The sequence below is a fragment of the Equus przewalskii genome, chromosome 3 (genome assembly GCF_037783145.1).
Source record: "Equus przewalskii isolate Varuska chromosome 3, EquPr2, whole genome shotgun sequence".
NCBI lineage: Eukaryota > Metazoa > Chordata > Mammalia > Perissodactyla > Equidae > Equus > Equus przewalskii.
The window spans coordinates 22514589-22528257 of NC_091833.1; the positions used below are offsets into that span (position 1 = coordinate 22514589).

At 37.4% G+C, this 13669-nt stretch overlaps 1 protein-coding gene across 6 annotated transcripts in view; it reads left to right on the forward strand.

Annotated features, from left to right (window-relative positions):
• The window catches only part of HYDIN (HYDIN axonemal central pair apparatus protein), a 335558-nt gene that overhangs the window by 103746 nt on the left and 218143 nt on the right, over nt 1–13669 (forward strand). For all 6 annotated transcript variants that reach the window (XR_011537986.1, XM_070612302.1, XM_070612303.1 and 3 more), the window contains exon 11: nt 11177–11295. Coding sequence is in view for 5 of the 6 variants with exons in the window: in XM_070612302.1 (XP_070468403.1) it covers nt 11177–11295 (119 nt within the window). In the remaining variant the exon portion in view is untranslated. The remainder of the gene's footprint in view (nt 1–11176; nt 11296–13669) is intronic.

A 13669-nucleotide genomic window follows, 5' to 3' on the forward strand; every position in this document is an offset into this window, starting at 1 on the left:
TAAATGTCAAAGAGGGAACAGAAGTGTCAGTCTCAGTGTCAGAGTGATGCTCTATGAGAAAGACTCAGTCGCCATTTCTGGCTTTGAAAATGGAAGGACCAAGGAATTTGGGCAGCATCTAGAAACTAGAAAAGGCAAGAAAATGGATTTTCCCCCTGAGCTTCCAGAAAGAAACCCTGGCCAACATCTGATTTTAGCCCAGTGAGACCTATTTTAGACTTCTGACCTCTCTAACTTTTGAGATAATAAATTTGTACATAAAGTCACTAAGTTTGTGGTAATTTGTTATAGGAGCAATAAGGAGCTAATACACATACATCTACATTATAACAAATAATTATAAGGCAAACATTGCCTCCAAGATCGATAATAGAATATTTCCAGCCCCAAGAAGCCCCCTGTGTGCCCCTTCCCAATCACACTCCCCTCACCCCAACCTGCCCCTGAGATAATCACCATTCTGTCCTTCATGATCACTATTTCCTGGCTTTCATTTATAGCTTTTACTCCTGTGTATGTATGGCTGTATATTACAATTTAGTGCTGTCTGCTTTTGCAATGTATGTAATTGGAAGCAATCTGTATGTCTCATCCATGTGGTTGCTTGTAGCTCTAGTTGTACGTCATTTTCATCATTGTACAGTGTTCCATCGTGTGAGTGTATGTTCAGAGACAGGAAGGAGCAGAGAAGGCCAGCATCATTGGTCTTGAGGAAGGCCTCTTGGGATGCGTGCAATTTAACCCACATCTCCTACTGCAACCTTTTTTTCTTTTGAAAGCTTTTATCTCTAAGCACCATGAGTACGAAGATGTACAAAACATAGTTTCCGCCCTCGGAAAGCATAGAATGAATGGGGGAAACTGACACATAAGCCAACAGTTATGTCACAATGCTATCGAGTGAATGAGTGAATAATAGAAGAGGATACAGGACACACAGCTCAGTATTGGGTTTTTAAGGAAGGTTCCCCAGAGAAAGTGACTCTCAAAGTATTTGTTAGTTAAGTAGAAAAAAAGGAGAGGCTGGGCATATCAGACAGGGAAACACTTTGTGAAAATACACAGAGAAACACTATGCAAAAATATATAACATTAACATGAAATGGCAAGGAATTGCAAGTTCTTAGGGTATCGCTGCCAGAGAGACAGAGACAGAGAGAGATAGAGAGACTTGGGAGAGGAGAGGCGGGGGCAGGAAAGGAAGCTGGAGGCTGGAGTAATAGATAGGATGCGGTTAATGGAGGGCTGACATTGACTGCCAGACTAAGAACCTTGGACCTCATCCTGAGTGCAGTGGGGAGTCACTGAAGGGCTCTAAGCAGGGGAGTGACCCGCTTAGATCTGAATATGGCAAATATAACATCATTAAATCTTTCCAGTCAACCTGAAACTGAATTTTTTCCTTCATTTAAAATGTTCAGATTTTCTTAGAAGTAGTTAAACCTGTACGTTAGATATTTATAAAGACTTGCTGATGGTTTCATCTAGGTCCTGAAACTGATCTTTCATCTGTCTTCACTTTCCAATGAAATGTGTAAATTCCTAATTTAACCATGAAGACTACCTTTTTAAAACAACTCAAAGGGAAACTACACATATTTGGTTTGGATCACCATATGGGAACTTCAAAGGAAACAACACTTTCTGATTTAAACTGTGAAATGTTTCGCTAGCTAACGTCGTTAATGGGTGCTTCAGAGCCAAATTCAGAAAAGCAGCATGGTGGAAATGATTTGAGATCTACCTGTTTCCTTTAAAGACCCAATTAAGATGGAACCTCATTGTCCATTTTCATTCTACACATCGTAAGAGAAGCATCTGAATTTTTCACGCAATTTAGACCTTCTGATTTTTAACCTATTTGAACTAACGAATGGAGATTTAGGAAAGAGAAAGCCAAATCACGCCAATCGTTAAAAACATTTTTGAGTTTTCAGAGTAATAAGTGAGTAATACTCTACATATTTGTAGGTTTTCTTTCTCAATACTCATCATACCACAACCTCATAATAGCATACGGTTTCTTAGTCCTATGAACAAGAAATTATTTTTTTGCTCAATTATTATGCTTACTTTAAATGATACTTTCAATTAGCAAATATTTCAAACATAAAGGAAAGTACAAATATCTATGTATACATACCCAGATTTAGGAAAACTTGAAAATGGAAAGGTATGCCCATGTTTTATGTCAGGAAGATCAACATCATAAATAGGTCAATTCTCCCTGTAAATGTAATGCGATCCCAGTGACAATATCAATAAGTTTTTTTTTTTTCAATTGGGTTGATTCCAAAGTTCTTATGGAGGAAAGAAATGAAGTAGGATTGCCTAGAAAATTCAGAAAAACAAGAATAATGCAGGAGGACTAGCCCCACCATATGGTAAAACTTATTAAAAAGCTATACAATTTTATGGTTCAGGAAGGTGAAGAGAAAGTAGCTATCAAATCAATATTCATTCTTCCTTTCATCCTTACCAATCAGACGGCAGAAGCAACAGCAGCACCACACCATAATCCTCTAAACCCGCCCCTGCCCCAAATCCGCATTTCCCAATGTCCTTGATATGTGAGCAAAATAAACACCTTAACTTGTTTTAGCCACTTTGTTCCATTTATCTTTTGCTGCATAACAAAGCACCCTAAATTTTGTGGCTTTAAACAAGTAGCAATCATTTATTTTGCTCACTGATCTGCAATTTGCTCAGGCTTCAGTAAGGATAGTTCCTCTTTGCTCCACATGGAGACGGCTGAAGAGGCTTGAAGGTGGAGGCTGATAGCATTTTACATCCACCTACGTGTCTGGCAATTGATCCTGGCTGTTGGTAGAGACCTCACCAGGTTCTATTTGCCAGAACCCCTATCCGTGGACTCTCCCTGTGGCTGCTTGCTCCCTCATAGCATGGACAATGGAATGAATTATTGACACGAGGAATCTACTGAAGTCTAATTGTCATTTCTTTAGGTGATCTGTCTTTTCTATCAGATTGATACTATGAATTACTTTATGCTTTGATGTTCTACAGTTTCACTGTGATGGACTTACCTTTATTTTTCTTACTTGGTACTTGATATGCTTCTTCAATCTAAGAGCCTTTCATCAATTCTGGAAAATTCTCCCCAATTATTTCTTCAATATTGTTTTCATCTCATTGTCTCAATTTTTTCCTTCTGGAAACTCTTTTAGACATATATCTTTCCCATATAATCACCATGGATTTTAACTTCTCCTTTACATTTTTTATTTCTTTGTCTTCTTTTTTTATTTGTTTGTTTTATTGCAGTAATATTGGATTATAACATTATATAGCTTTCAGATGTACATTGTAATATATTTCGAATTCTGTGTAGACTACATCATGTTCACCACCCAAAAACTAATCATAGTCCATCCCCTCACATGTGGGTCTAATCACCCCTTTTGCCCTCCCCCCACCCTTCCCCTATGGTAACCACCAATCCAATCTCCATTGCCATGTGTTTGTTTGTCGTTGTTTTTATCTTCTACTTATAAGTGAGATCATACGGTATTTGACTTTCTCCCTCTGACTTATTTCACTTAGCATAATACCTTCAAGGTCCATCCATGTTGTGACAAATGGCTGGATTTCATCATTTCTTATGGCTGAGTAGTAGTCCACTATGTATACATACCACATCTTCTTTATCCATTCGTCCTTTGATGGGCACCTAGGTTGCTTCCAAGTCTTGGCTATTGTGAATAATGCTGCAATGAAGAAAGGGGTACATGTATCTTTATGCATTTGTGTTTTCAAGTTCTTTGGATAAATACCCAGCAGTGGAATAGCTGGATCATATGGTAGATCTATTCTTAATTTCCTGAGGATACTCCATACTGCTTTCCATAGTGGCTGCACCAGTTTGCACTCCCACCAGCAGTGTATGAGGGTTCCCTTCCCTCCACATCCTCTCCAACACTTGTTGTTTCCTGTCTTGTTAATTATAGGCATTCTGACCAGAGTGAGGTGATATCTCATCATAGTTTTGATTTGCATTTCCCTATAGCTAATGATGTTGAACATCTTTTCATATGCCTGTTGGCCATCCATATATATTCTTTGGAGAAATCTCTGTTCAGACCTTTGCCCATTTTTGAATTGGGTTGTTGTTTTTCTTGTTGTTGAGATGTCTTTGTCTTTCTATGATACATTCTGGGCATTTTTCTAAGGCCTTTCTTCCAGTTGACTAATTCTTTCTTTGGCTATGTCCACTCTTTGGTATATTCATCTGTTAAGTTTTTAATTTCATCCACTTGGCTTTTCAGTTTTAGAAGTTCTATATAGTTTTAATCCTTTCATTTTTTTCTCCTCATTATGGTTTCTATTTCTCCATTTACCTCTTTAAAGATTTTAAGAATGCTATGTTTAGAGTTTCTTTAAGAGTTTTCCATTATCTCAAACTCTTGGGATACTAATTTGCATGTTTATGCTAACCACTGATTTTCTTCATACTGGATTGTGTCTTCAAATGGTTTGAAATGTTTGTATTGTGAGCTCATATTTAGCATGTGCTATGGACTGAATGTTTGTGCCCCCTAAAATTCGTATGTTGAAACCTAACCGTCAGTTGGATGGTATTTGGTGGTGGGACCTTTGCAGGTGATTAGGTCATGAGGGCCCAGCCCTCATGAATGAGAATAATGCCCTTATGACAATGACCCCAGAAAGCTCCCTCACTCCTTCCTCTATGTGAGGAGATAGAAGACAGCATCTATGAATCAGGAAGTGAGTTCTCACCAGACACTGAATCTGCCAGTACCTTGATCTTGGACTTCTCAGGCTCCAGAACTGTGAGAAATAAATGTTTGTTGTTTAAGTCACCCAGTCTATGGTATTTTTGTTAGAGCAGCCAAGACAGCATGAGCACGGGATCACAGAAGTATTCCTTCAGAGCAATGTTTTTATTTCTTCTGTGAAGAACCCTACAACTTTTGTTTTCTCAGCTTCTGATTCTTTCACCTGTAATATAATGTAAACCTGGATCCCATACCTGTACATGGGACTTTTATTTCTCATAGGAGCTCTTTCCCCTATTCAGAGTGCTAGGTAGAGGACAAACTTCATCACTGCTTCCCTAGACCAACAGGTAGAATGTTTCTAGTTCTGTTTTTAGAAAGAGGTATCCTATCCAAGGTCCTGGATTTATGCAAGTATCTAAATTCAATTCCTCATTCCAAGATAGGAACAAAGCCATATGTCCTGTTTTGGGGAGAGTTTTAAAAATTGAGCCACTAGACCATAAGGCCTGTATGTACTTTACAAATCTCCAAATCCCCTTTTTATTTCTAGCATCTAGTATTTTACTTTCTTTCTTTCTTTTGATCTTGGATAAGTATTAAAAATATATATTTGTCTTATTTTTAATAAGCTTTTTTTTTGTATTTGAAGTGGAAGGATGGACTGAGTCAGCTTCCTCTGCCATATTGTCAGAAGTTAGCATAGTTCTGTTCATAGGTTCATATGTTCATTTATTTCTAGAGATAATGTCCTTAGAGAATCTGCACAGAATCACTTTAGCTGCTCATTAAAAATGTAGATTCCTGGGTTTCATCTATGTTTTATTGAATCAATATCTGTGGAGATGGTCCTAGAGAATATCTATTTTATTTTATCTGTTTATTTTTTTCTTTAGATTGGCCCTGAGCTAACATCTGTTACCAATCTTCCACCTTTTTTTGGCTCCCTAAAGCCCTAGTACATAGTTGTGTATCCTAGTTATAGGTCATTCTAGTTCTTCTATGTGGGATGCCACCACAGCATGGCTTGATGAGTGGTGTGTAGGTCCATGCCCAGGATCCAAACCAGCGAACCCAGGGCTGCCAAAGCAGAATGCACAAACTTAACCACCCGGCCATGGGGCAGGCCCCGGGAGAATATCTATTTTAAATGAGGACTAAAAAGTATGTGTTTAGTAAGGTTGCAGGATACAAGATCTATATAGAGAGAAATCAATTGTATTTCTATACAATGAACAATGGGAAATTGAAATTTTAAAAAGCCATATCGCTTACAATAGCATTAAGAAATACTTAGAGATAATTTGACAGAGGATGTATAAGACCTGTGCACTGAAAACTATGAAGCATTACTGAGAGAAATTAAAGACCTAAATAAATGGAGAACTATACCTTGTTAATAGGTGGTTAAATTCAATATCATTAAGATGTCATCTCTCGCCCAAATTTATCTATAGATTCAATGCAATCAAAATCAAAATCCTAGCTGCTTTCTTTGTAGAAATTGACAAGATCATTCTAAAATTCGTATGGAAATGCAGAGACCCTAGAAGAGCCAAAACAGCCTTCAAAAAGAGGAATAAAATTGGAAGGCTACTACTAACTGATTATAAGACAACTTTTAAGCTACAGCAATCAAGATAATCCAGGGTAATCTCCCCATCTCAAAATTCTTAAGTAAATCACATCTTTTGCCATACAAGGTAATATTCACCCTTTTGCCATATGAGGTAATATTTACAGGTTCCAGGAATTAGCATGTGAGCAAACCAATGTTCAGCCTACCACAGATCCCATGTAGATGCCCAGTTGTTTTAGCTCTTTATACTATGTATAGTCTATCTTTCCTTACTGATATTCAACGCCTGCTCTGTCATGAATCAAATTTACGTATATGTGTGCATTTATTCTGAGTTCTGTATTGTATTTCCTTAGTCACTTTGCACTTTCTGCCCTGATACCACGTTATCTTAATTACAATGCTTTACAATAGATTTTAGTTTGTGAAAGGGCAAGTCCCCCCAATTTATTCTTCTTTAGGAATGTCTTGGTTATTATTGGCCCTTTGATTTTACATTTAAATTTTATAATCAACTCATCAAATTCCACCAAATTCTACCTGCTGGCATTTTGTTTATTAAAGCACTGAAATTGTAGATATAGATCAGTTGGAGAAAAATTGACAACTTTGCAACCTCAAGTCTTCCTTTTCAAGAACATAACCGAGTTCTCCATTTGTGTAGATCCTTGGTACTATCTTTCAATAAAGTTTTACAATTTGCTCCTTGAAGGCCTTAAGTATATTTTATTAGATTTATTTCTAGGTACTTTATATTTTTGTTGTTATTATAAATAACGTCTTGAAAATTTTTCTGACTGTTGTGTATAGAAATGCAGTTAACTTTTGTGTATTGATTTGGTAACCATCAATCTTACTCTATCTTATTAATTTAAAAAAATATTTATATGTTCTTTAGGATTTTCCAGGTAGACAGATCCAAAATATGAGAATGATGGCAGTTTGTTCTTCCCATTTATCCTTTTTCCCCCCTTTTTCTTGTCTTACTGTAAAGGAATGGAGCTCGATACTGGACATCTACGATATCTCAGATATCTTAGACGGCAGGTGTTTGAAAGCCCATGGTCACATTTTCTGGTATTTAGTGCAATGTAATCCACTGCATTGAGAGATTTCAGGGCTGTTATAGGGGTTCTATAGTGCATCTCTCTGCTTCTTATATGTGAAACCAGGACACTGCAATTGTAGATGAGAAACTGCCCTATTTTAAAAAAACATTGAAAAATTTTGTTCTTCTAGTAACAAATCTGTCCTTAGAGCTTACTATTTCCTTCAGGCTTGTGCCTCTTACTGTCTTTTGCCAAGACAAAAAAAAAAATCTCTGCTTCAAAATTCTTGTGGAAAAATAGCATTTGTAATGTAACCCTAAAATTTAGCCTAATGCAAGGCTGGGTCTTATTTGTACTCCCATTCTATCCTGGGTAAGGGCAATGGCTAGTTACAAATAAGACAAACTCCTTTGAAGTAATTAATAATTCCCAAAGAAACATTGGCTCGCTGCTTTATTACAACACATCTTTTTTTATTATTATTATTAAAGAAGGCAGTCAAGGTAACAGATGGAGAAAGCTTTAAGCCTGACAATTATAAATAGTCTTGCAGTTTATTCCACAATATATTTGCACTTCTCATTATTTGCCATTCTGAAAGTTGGATCTCTGTCAAAATGCTTTTCTCCTGACCAAGGAGTACAAATCATTGCCAATAGATTAGAACTCTAACATAATGGATTAGGGTGACGAGGTTGGGTTCTCTAAAAGTTTTACTTATGTTCTAGAGTATTGTCAACACTAACAACTGACCTTTGGAGGAACCTCTCTTCTAGGGGTCAGATGGATTGGAGGAACCCTTTGAGTAAATTGCCTGTCCCAAATATTGCTAGGATTGTTCTTATTTCTTATACTCAAAATAATACTTTCCTAATGACCACTGTGTTGCCAAGCACCAGAGGGGAAACAGAGACAAGTGTTCTTGTCTTTAAAAGGACAGTCATGGAGAGAAAGCATTAAAGATACAGAAGTTAAATAGCAACAGAAGGTAATGGAACATAAAATGTCTCAAAGCATTATAATGATGACAATAAATTAGAAATATCACTTGGTTGTCCAAAATATATTTGTTGTAATACTGAACATTACATCTAACGGAGCATCAAAAGTATTTTGAATGTTCAAAATGTTACACACAGAGCAAGTATATCATTTTCCCTTAATAACTTGTAATTTAAGTAGTGCATATTTAAGGAAAACCTATCAAACTCTCAAAGATTTTTAAAAGTGGTGATATCCCCACTGTCAGGGAGGATGTGGAGAGACAGGAACCATTAAATACTGTTGATGTCTATGTGTAAATTGGTACTTCCGTTCTGGAGTAATAGTGCCCATAGCTGTCAAAACGTCAGATGTTCATCCCTTTGTGCCAGCAATTCTGTTTCCTATAATGGTGGGCTGGGTAGTCTGGATCAACTGTCTCTCTCTAAGAACAACTAGAAGAGCAAGGCAAAATATTTTTTCAAACCTCTTTTGGAGGCAAAAGAGAGCTACCAGGACAGTGAAGAATTATGGGCCAAGAGCCAGGAGAAGAAAGAAACCAAGACAATCACTTTGGCAGCCTCTTTATCCTTAGTGACACTGACTTTTTGGTAGATACTGCAGAGAGACTAGAAAGTTACATAGAGTTGGAGAAGAAAACATAGGCGTTCATGGGATGCCCGAGGGGAACAGGCCCTAGGAATCCCCTAGGCTTAAGTGAAGTGGGGCCTGGAAATGGACCAGCCCTCACAAGGACTGAAGCTCAGCTTTGGATCATTTCTCAATTATTGATTTGATTAAGACAGTTCTTCTCCACTGGGGTTTCAAGAGACAATTAATTCCTAATGTTCTAAGGCATCTACTGTATATGAGGAATTAGCTTATATTTACGATAGTACTTGCTACATAGCTTTCTTGGGAGGGTTGAGAAAATAGTCACTCAAATGATTTCCTGCAGGGCTTAATTCTCTCCCAGAAGCCTCACTGCAAATGGTTAGATTAGGTTATCTAGGATTGTTAATGCCCGCTAGTCACCAGCCAGAAGCTGGAGGAAAACATCTTCTTAGGGCTTCAAATTATCTCTACAATTTTTTTATACACACTGATCAGCACTCAATCAAAAATAACTGAGTATATGAGAAGATAACACAATCTGATTGAACACTGAGATAAACAATAGAAACAAATCCAGAGGGAGCCAGAGAATAGAATTATCAGACACGGATTTTTTAATATTCTTACTAAAGACAAGATTAATCAGAGGCCTGGAAACTATGAAAAAATCTAATGGAAAGTCTAGAACTTAAAAGTTATAATGACAAATTAAGAACTCAGTAGATGAATTTAATAGTCTATTAGGTACAGCCAGAGAGAGATTTTGTAAACTGGAAATTAGATGAATCAAAAGAAAGTATTCACACTAAAGCATGTAGAGGAGAATTACAGAAGGAACACAAGAGTCAAGTGGAATGTGGCAAAAAGTCCATATATGTATATAATATATATTTTCATATATGTATATATGTGATATGTATATAATATTATATATATATATATATTTAGAAGGAAAGAAGTGAGAAAATGGGTCATAAGCAATATTTAAAGAGATAATGACTAAAAAATTTTCCAACAACTGATGAAAGGCATTTATCTACGGATTCAAGAAGTGCTACAAAACCCAAGAAAGATCAGTGCAAACCACCCCTGGGAATATTATAGTAAAACTGCTCAAAACCAAAGATGAAAAGAAAATCTTAAAACAGTCAGAGGCAAAGACATAGTACCTCAAACGAGGAAAAGACAATAAGCTGTGTTCTCAACAGCAACGGCAGAAGGCAAGAAATGGTAGCATGATATCCTCAAAGTGCTTAAAGGAAATACAGGAAAATTGCTCATAAATGTGGTCAAGGATATTAATTGCATTATAATTTGTTGTAGTGAAAAGTTGGAAACCATTTAAATATCCAACAAGAAGGACTGGTTAAAAATACTTACCTCAATCTTTAGGTGATAATGTGTGAAAACGTTCCAGAAGTATTGTTAAGTGAAAAAAGCAGGTTACAAAAAATAATGTATAGGATATGCTCTCATTTACATTAACAGTATTTAAGTATGATTAAGTATGGAAAGATCGGCACCAAAATGCTAACAATGGTTGTCTTTGGTTGGTGGAATTATGAGAGAACTTAACATTTTTATAATGATCATGTATTATCAAATGAAGAAGTATCCATTTTTAAAAAGGAAACAAAACCAGGCAGTACTTTAAAGGTTTGTGCTCTGTATTGCCCTGGGGTCCATTGTGGATGCATAATAAGGGAGACCGTTTAGTAGATTCCATTACCTCTGCATGAAAGAAACTGCAAAGTAAGGGTCAGGTAAGACTCCTCGACTTGATCCCTTAATACCCTGGCTCGTCCTAAATCCCAGGGAAGGTCTGTGCAAACACCATCCTTTGGAGCCCGTGGTGACTCTCACTTGATGAGAAGCGTCAATCAGTCAGTGGTCACTCTTCCTCTAGAAGAAACTTAAGGATACAGCTAATATTGGGTTAAAAATTTTAATTGTTTTTTCTGCTAAAATGTCAGCTTAAATTGCAATATAAGCTGTTCTCTAAAGGTAAGAAACTCACGGTATGCGTGTTTCTTAAAGATAAGCTACATCTTCAGCGTCAGTTAAATTGTAGTTCCCTCAGTTCAGGGCAGGGAGTTGGTGCTGTAATCTTGATTGCTTACACTGGTAACAAGTTGTGGGTAACTGGGGGTAATGAAGCATTATTTAGGGTAACACAGTCTGCATTGTTTTCATAGGCCGAGAGATTCGTCTGCCCCTCCGAATCAAAGGGGAAGGAATGGGGCCGAAGATTCAGTTCAACTTTGAATTGCTGGATATTGGGAAAGTTTTCGTCGGATCTGTGCATTGTTATGAGGTAAGCACTAGAATTGTTCTTTGGGACTCAAACAGTACTTGGCCTTTTTTTGTTTGTTTTATTTTGTTTGTGTTTTCATTGATAGGAAATCTGTGTAATCACATCCATTTGCCATTACGCATACTTTCTCAGACCCCAAAATGATCTGACGCTTCCTCCTTTCTCCCAGCCTTGTTGAGGGGAGCAACTTTTTCCATCCTCTTCAGCCCCGTCTAACTTTATTGAAAACTCAAAAGCATCAAAGCCATAACTTAATTGTTTTTCTCCTCATCATTTTGTGGATAAATACAGCTCCCCATCTGTTTAATGCTTGTTCTCGACAACAGAAATCCTACAGATCAGAGGATAGAGAACCTTTCCAGAATGTCCTAGTGAGGATAGCTGTTTTCACACATCAGAATTTTCTCTGAATGCACTGGTCTCCAATCCGTGATTTAACAACCAATCATCATGGTTTCTGGAAGAGACCTCCCTGCTTTGTCTTTCCAATGAAATGGAAAATGATCCTTTTTCAAGATGTCTTCATGGGTTCTTCAGGATCAAAGTTGCTTCCGTGTCACCTCATCACTAAATTTGTATCTAGGGCACTTTTTTATACTATCTCAAACTGTTACCATTAAAACTTTATTTTAGAAAGATCCCTAGATTGTAAAGGTTGGTATTTCTATACCGGTAATAATAAAAGCAGTTATTTAATGAGTGACAAATAGGTGTCAAGTTCCATGTTTCGTTGTGTGTGCATGTCTGTATGTGTGTGTGTAGTTTCTAACCCTTACAAAACGGTAGGTTTTACTGTACCTATTTTACAGATGGGAATCAGGAAGCATATAGTGGTTAATACCATCAACAGCATGACCCTGCGTGTGTGTTGAGCATGGTACTAGTTCTTTGACATGCATTAGTTTGTTTAGTGCTCATGAAAACCCTACAGAGTAGATACAAGGACTATGCCCATTTTATATCTGAGGAAGCTGAGGCTTAGAGAAGTTTTACTGGATAAGGTAACATTAAATACTGTAACAAACAAATACGAAAGTATATACTATCTCAAACTTAATAGAAGTCTATTTTGTTGCTTAAATAAAGTCCCAAAAGAGGTTGCTAATCAGCAGATGGCTCTCCTCCAGCAGAGAATAGGCTCCTTCTGTCTCATGGCTCCTTCCGTCTCATGGCTCTGACATCCCTAACATGTGACCTGCAAGATTGCAGGCTCACACGTGTCACACTGGCAGAGCAGAAGGAGCATGGAGGGGCGCACATGACAGATTTTTTATTTATTTTTTTATTGAGATATGACTGACGTATAAGAAAGATTTTTTATAGGAGATGGTACTGTAGATGGCATGCATCTCTTTCGTTCACATCCCATTAGCTGTCTGTAACTGCAAGGGTAGCTGAGAAATGTAGTTTAGCTGTAAGCACAGGAAGAAGAGGAAATGGGTTCAGTGAACAGCAAACCTGACTCCGCCATGTTTGGTAGTAACTTGGCAAGGTCACACAGCTTGTAAATGTTTGTGAAGAGAAGGCCATTTGCCGGCCTTTCAACCCCTTGAGCTCTCACTGTGGGCAAATCCAGCCTAGAGCCGACTCACCACTCAGCCCAGCCTAACCTGGTGTGGGAGGTACGTGCCCGGTTGCTGTTGATAGCTTCCTACAGTGTCATTTGTCCCCAGATTCACTACTTAGGCAACTAAGGCCTAAAAGGGATGATGTGAATGTTAATGTCATGATGAGATGGAAAATATATAGAAACACAATTTAAATGAAGAAATCAGTCACATGACTGTCATAAAATGGAAAGTGGCACAGCTACTATATTGCAGTTTGAAAAATGAGTCACTTAGGGAGAAAATAAAAGATACACTAGTTCTTATTCAATTGATATTCTGTCCATAATTCATCCAGTGTGAATTTCCTTAAATCTTATAGACTGCTCCTTTATATTTTATAGACATCTTATAGACTTACAGATGCCACATCAGAAAAGGACCTTTAGTTCTGATGCAAAATGGATAGGGTTTCTCTGAGTGTAATAACAATTCCTTACAAATTTAGCAGAAGTCCACTCTAGGCCACTACTTCCCACCCTCCCGGATTTGAGTAGTAAAGCAAACCACAGCCAGCTAAATAAGTGTTAAATGAGGTGCCGCATCACACTGGACAATTTGAAAGCTGTGCAGTGGCAGAGAAGGACATGGTAAGGTGCTTCTCACGGGAGTATTTTGCACTCTCTGCATGTTTAATGCTGATGCCTCATTGCATCTCTCAATTTATTACCTTACCTACTTGAGACAAATTTGAATAACTCTTGCCCTTAGTCATTGCTGAGCTTAGCAGATACATAAAGATTAAACCATAACCCCAAGAGTCTACA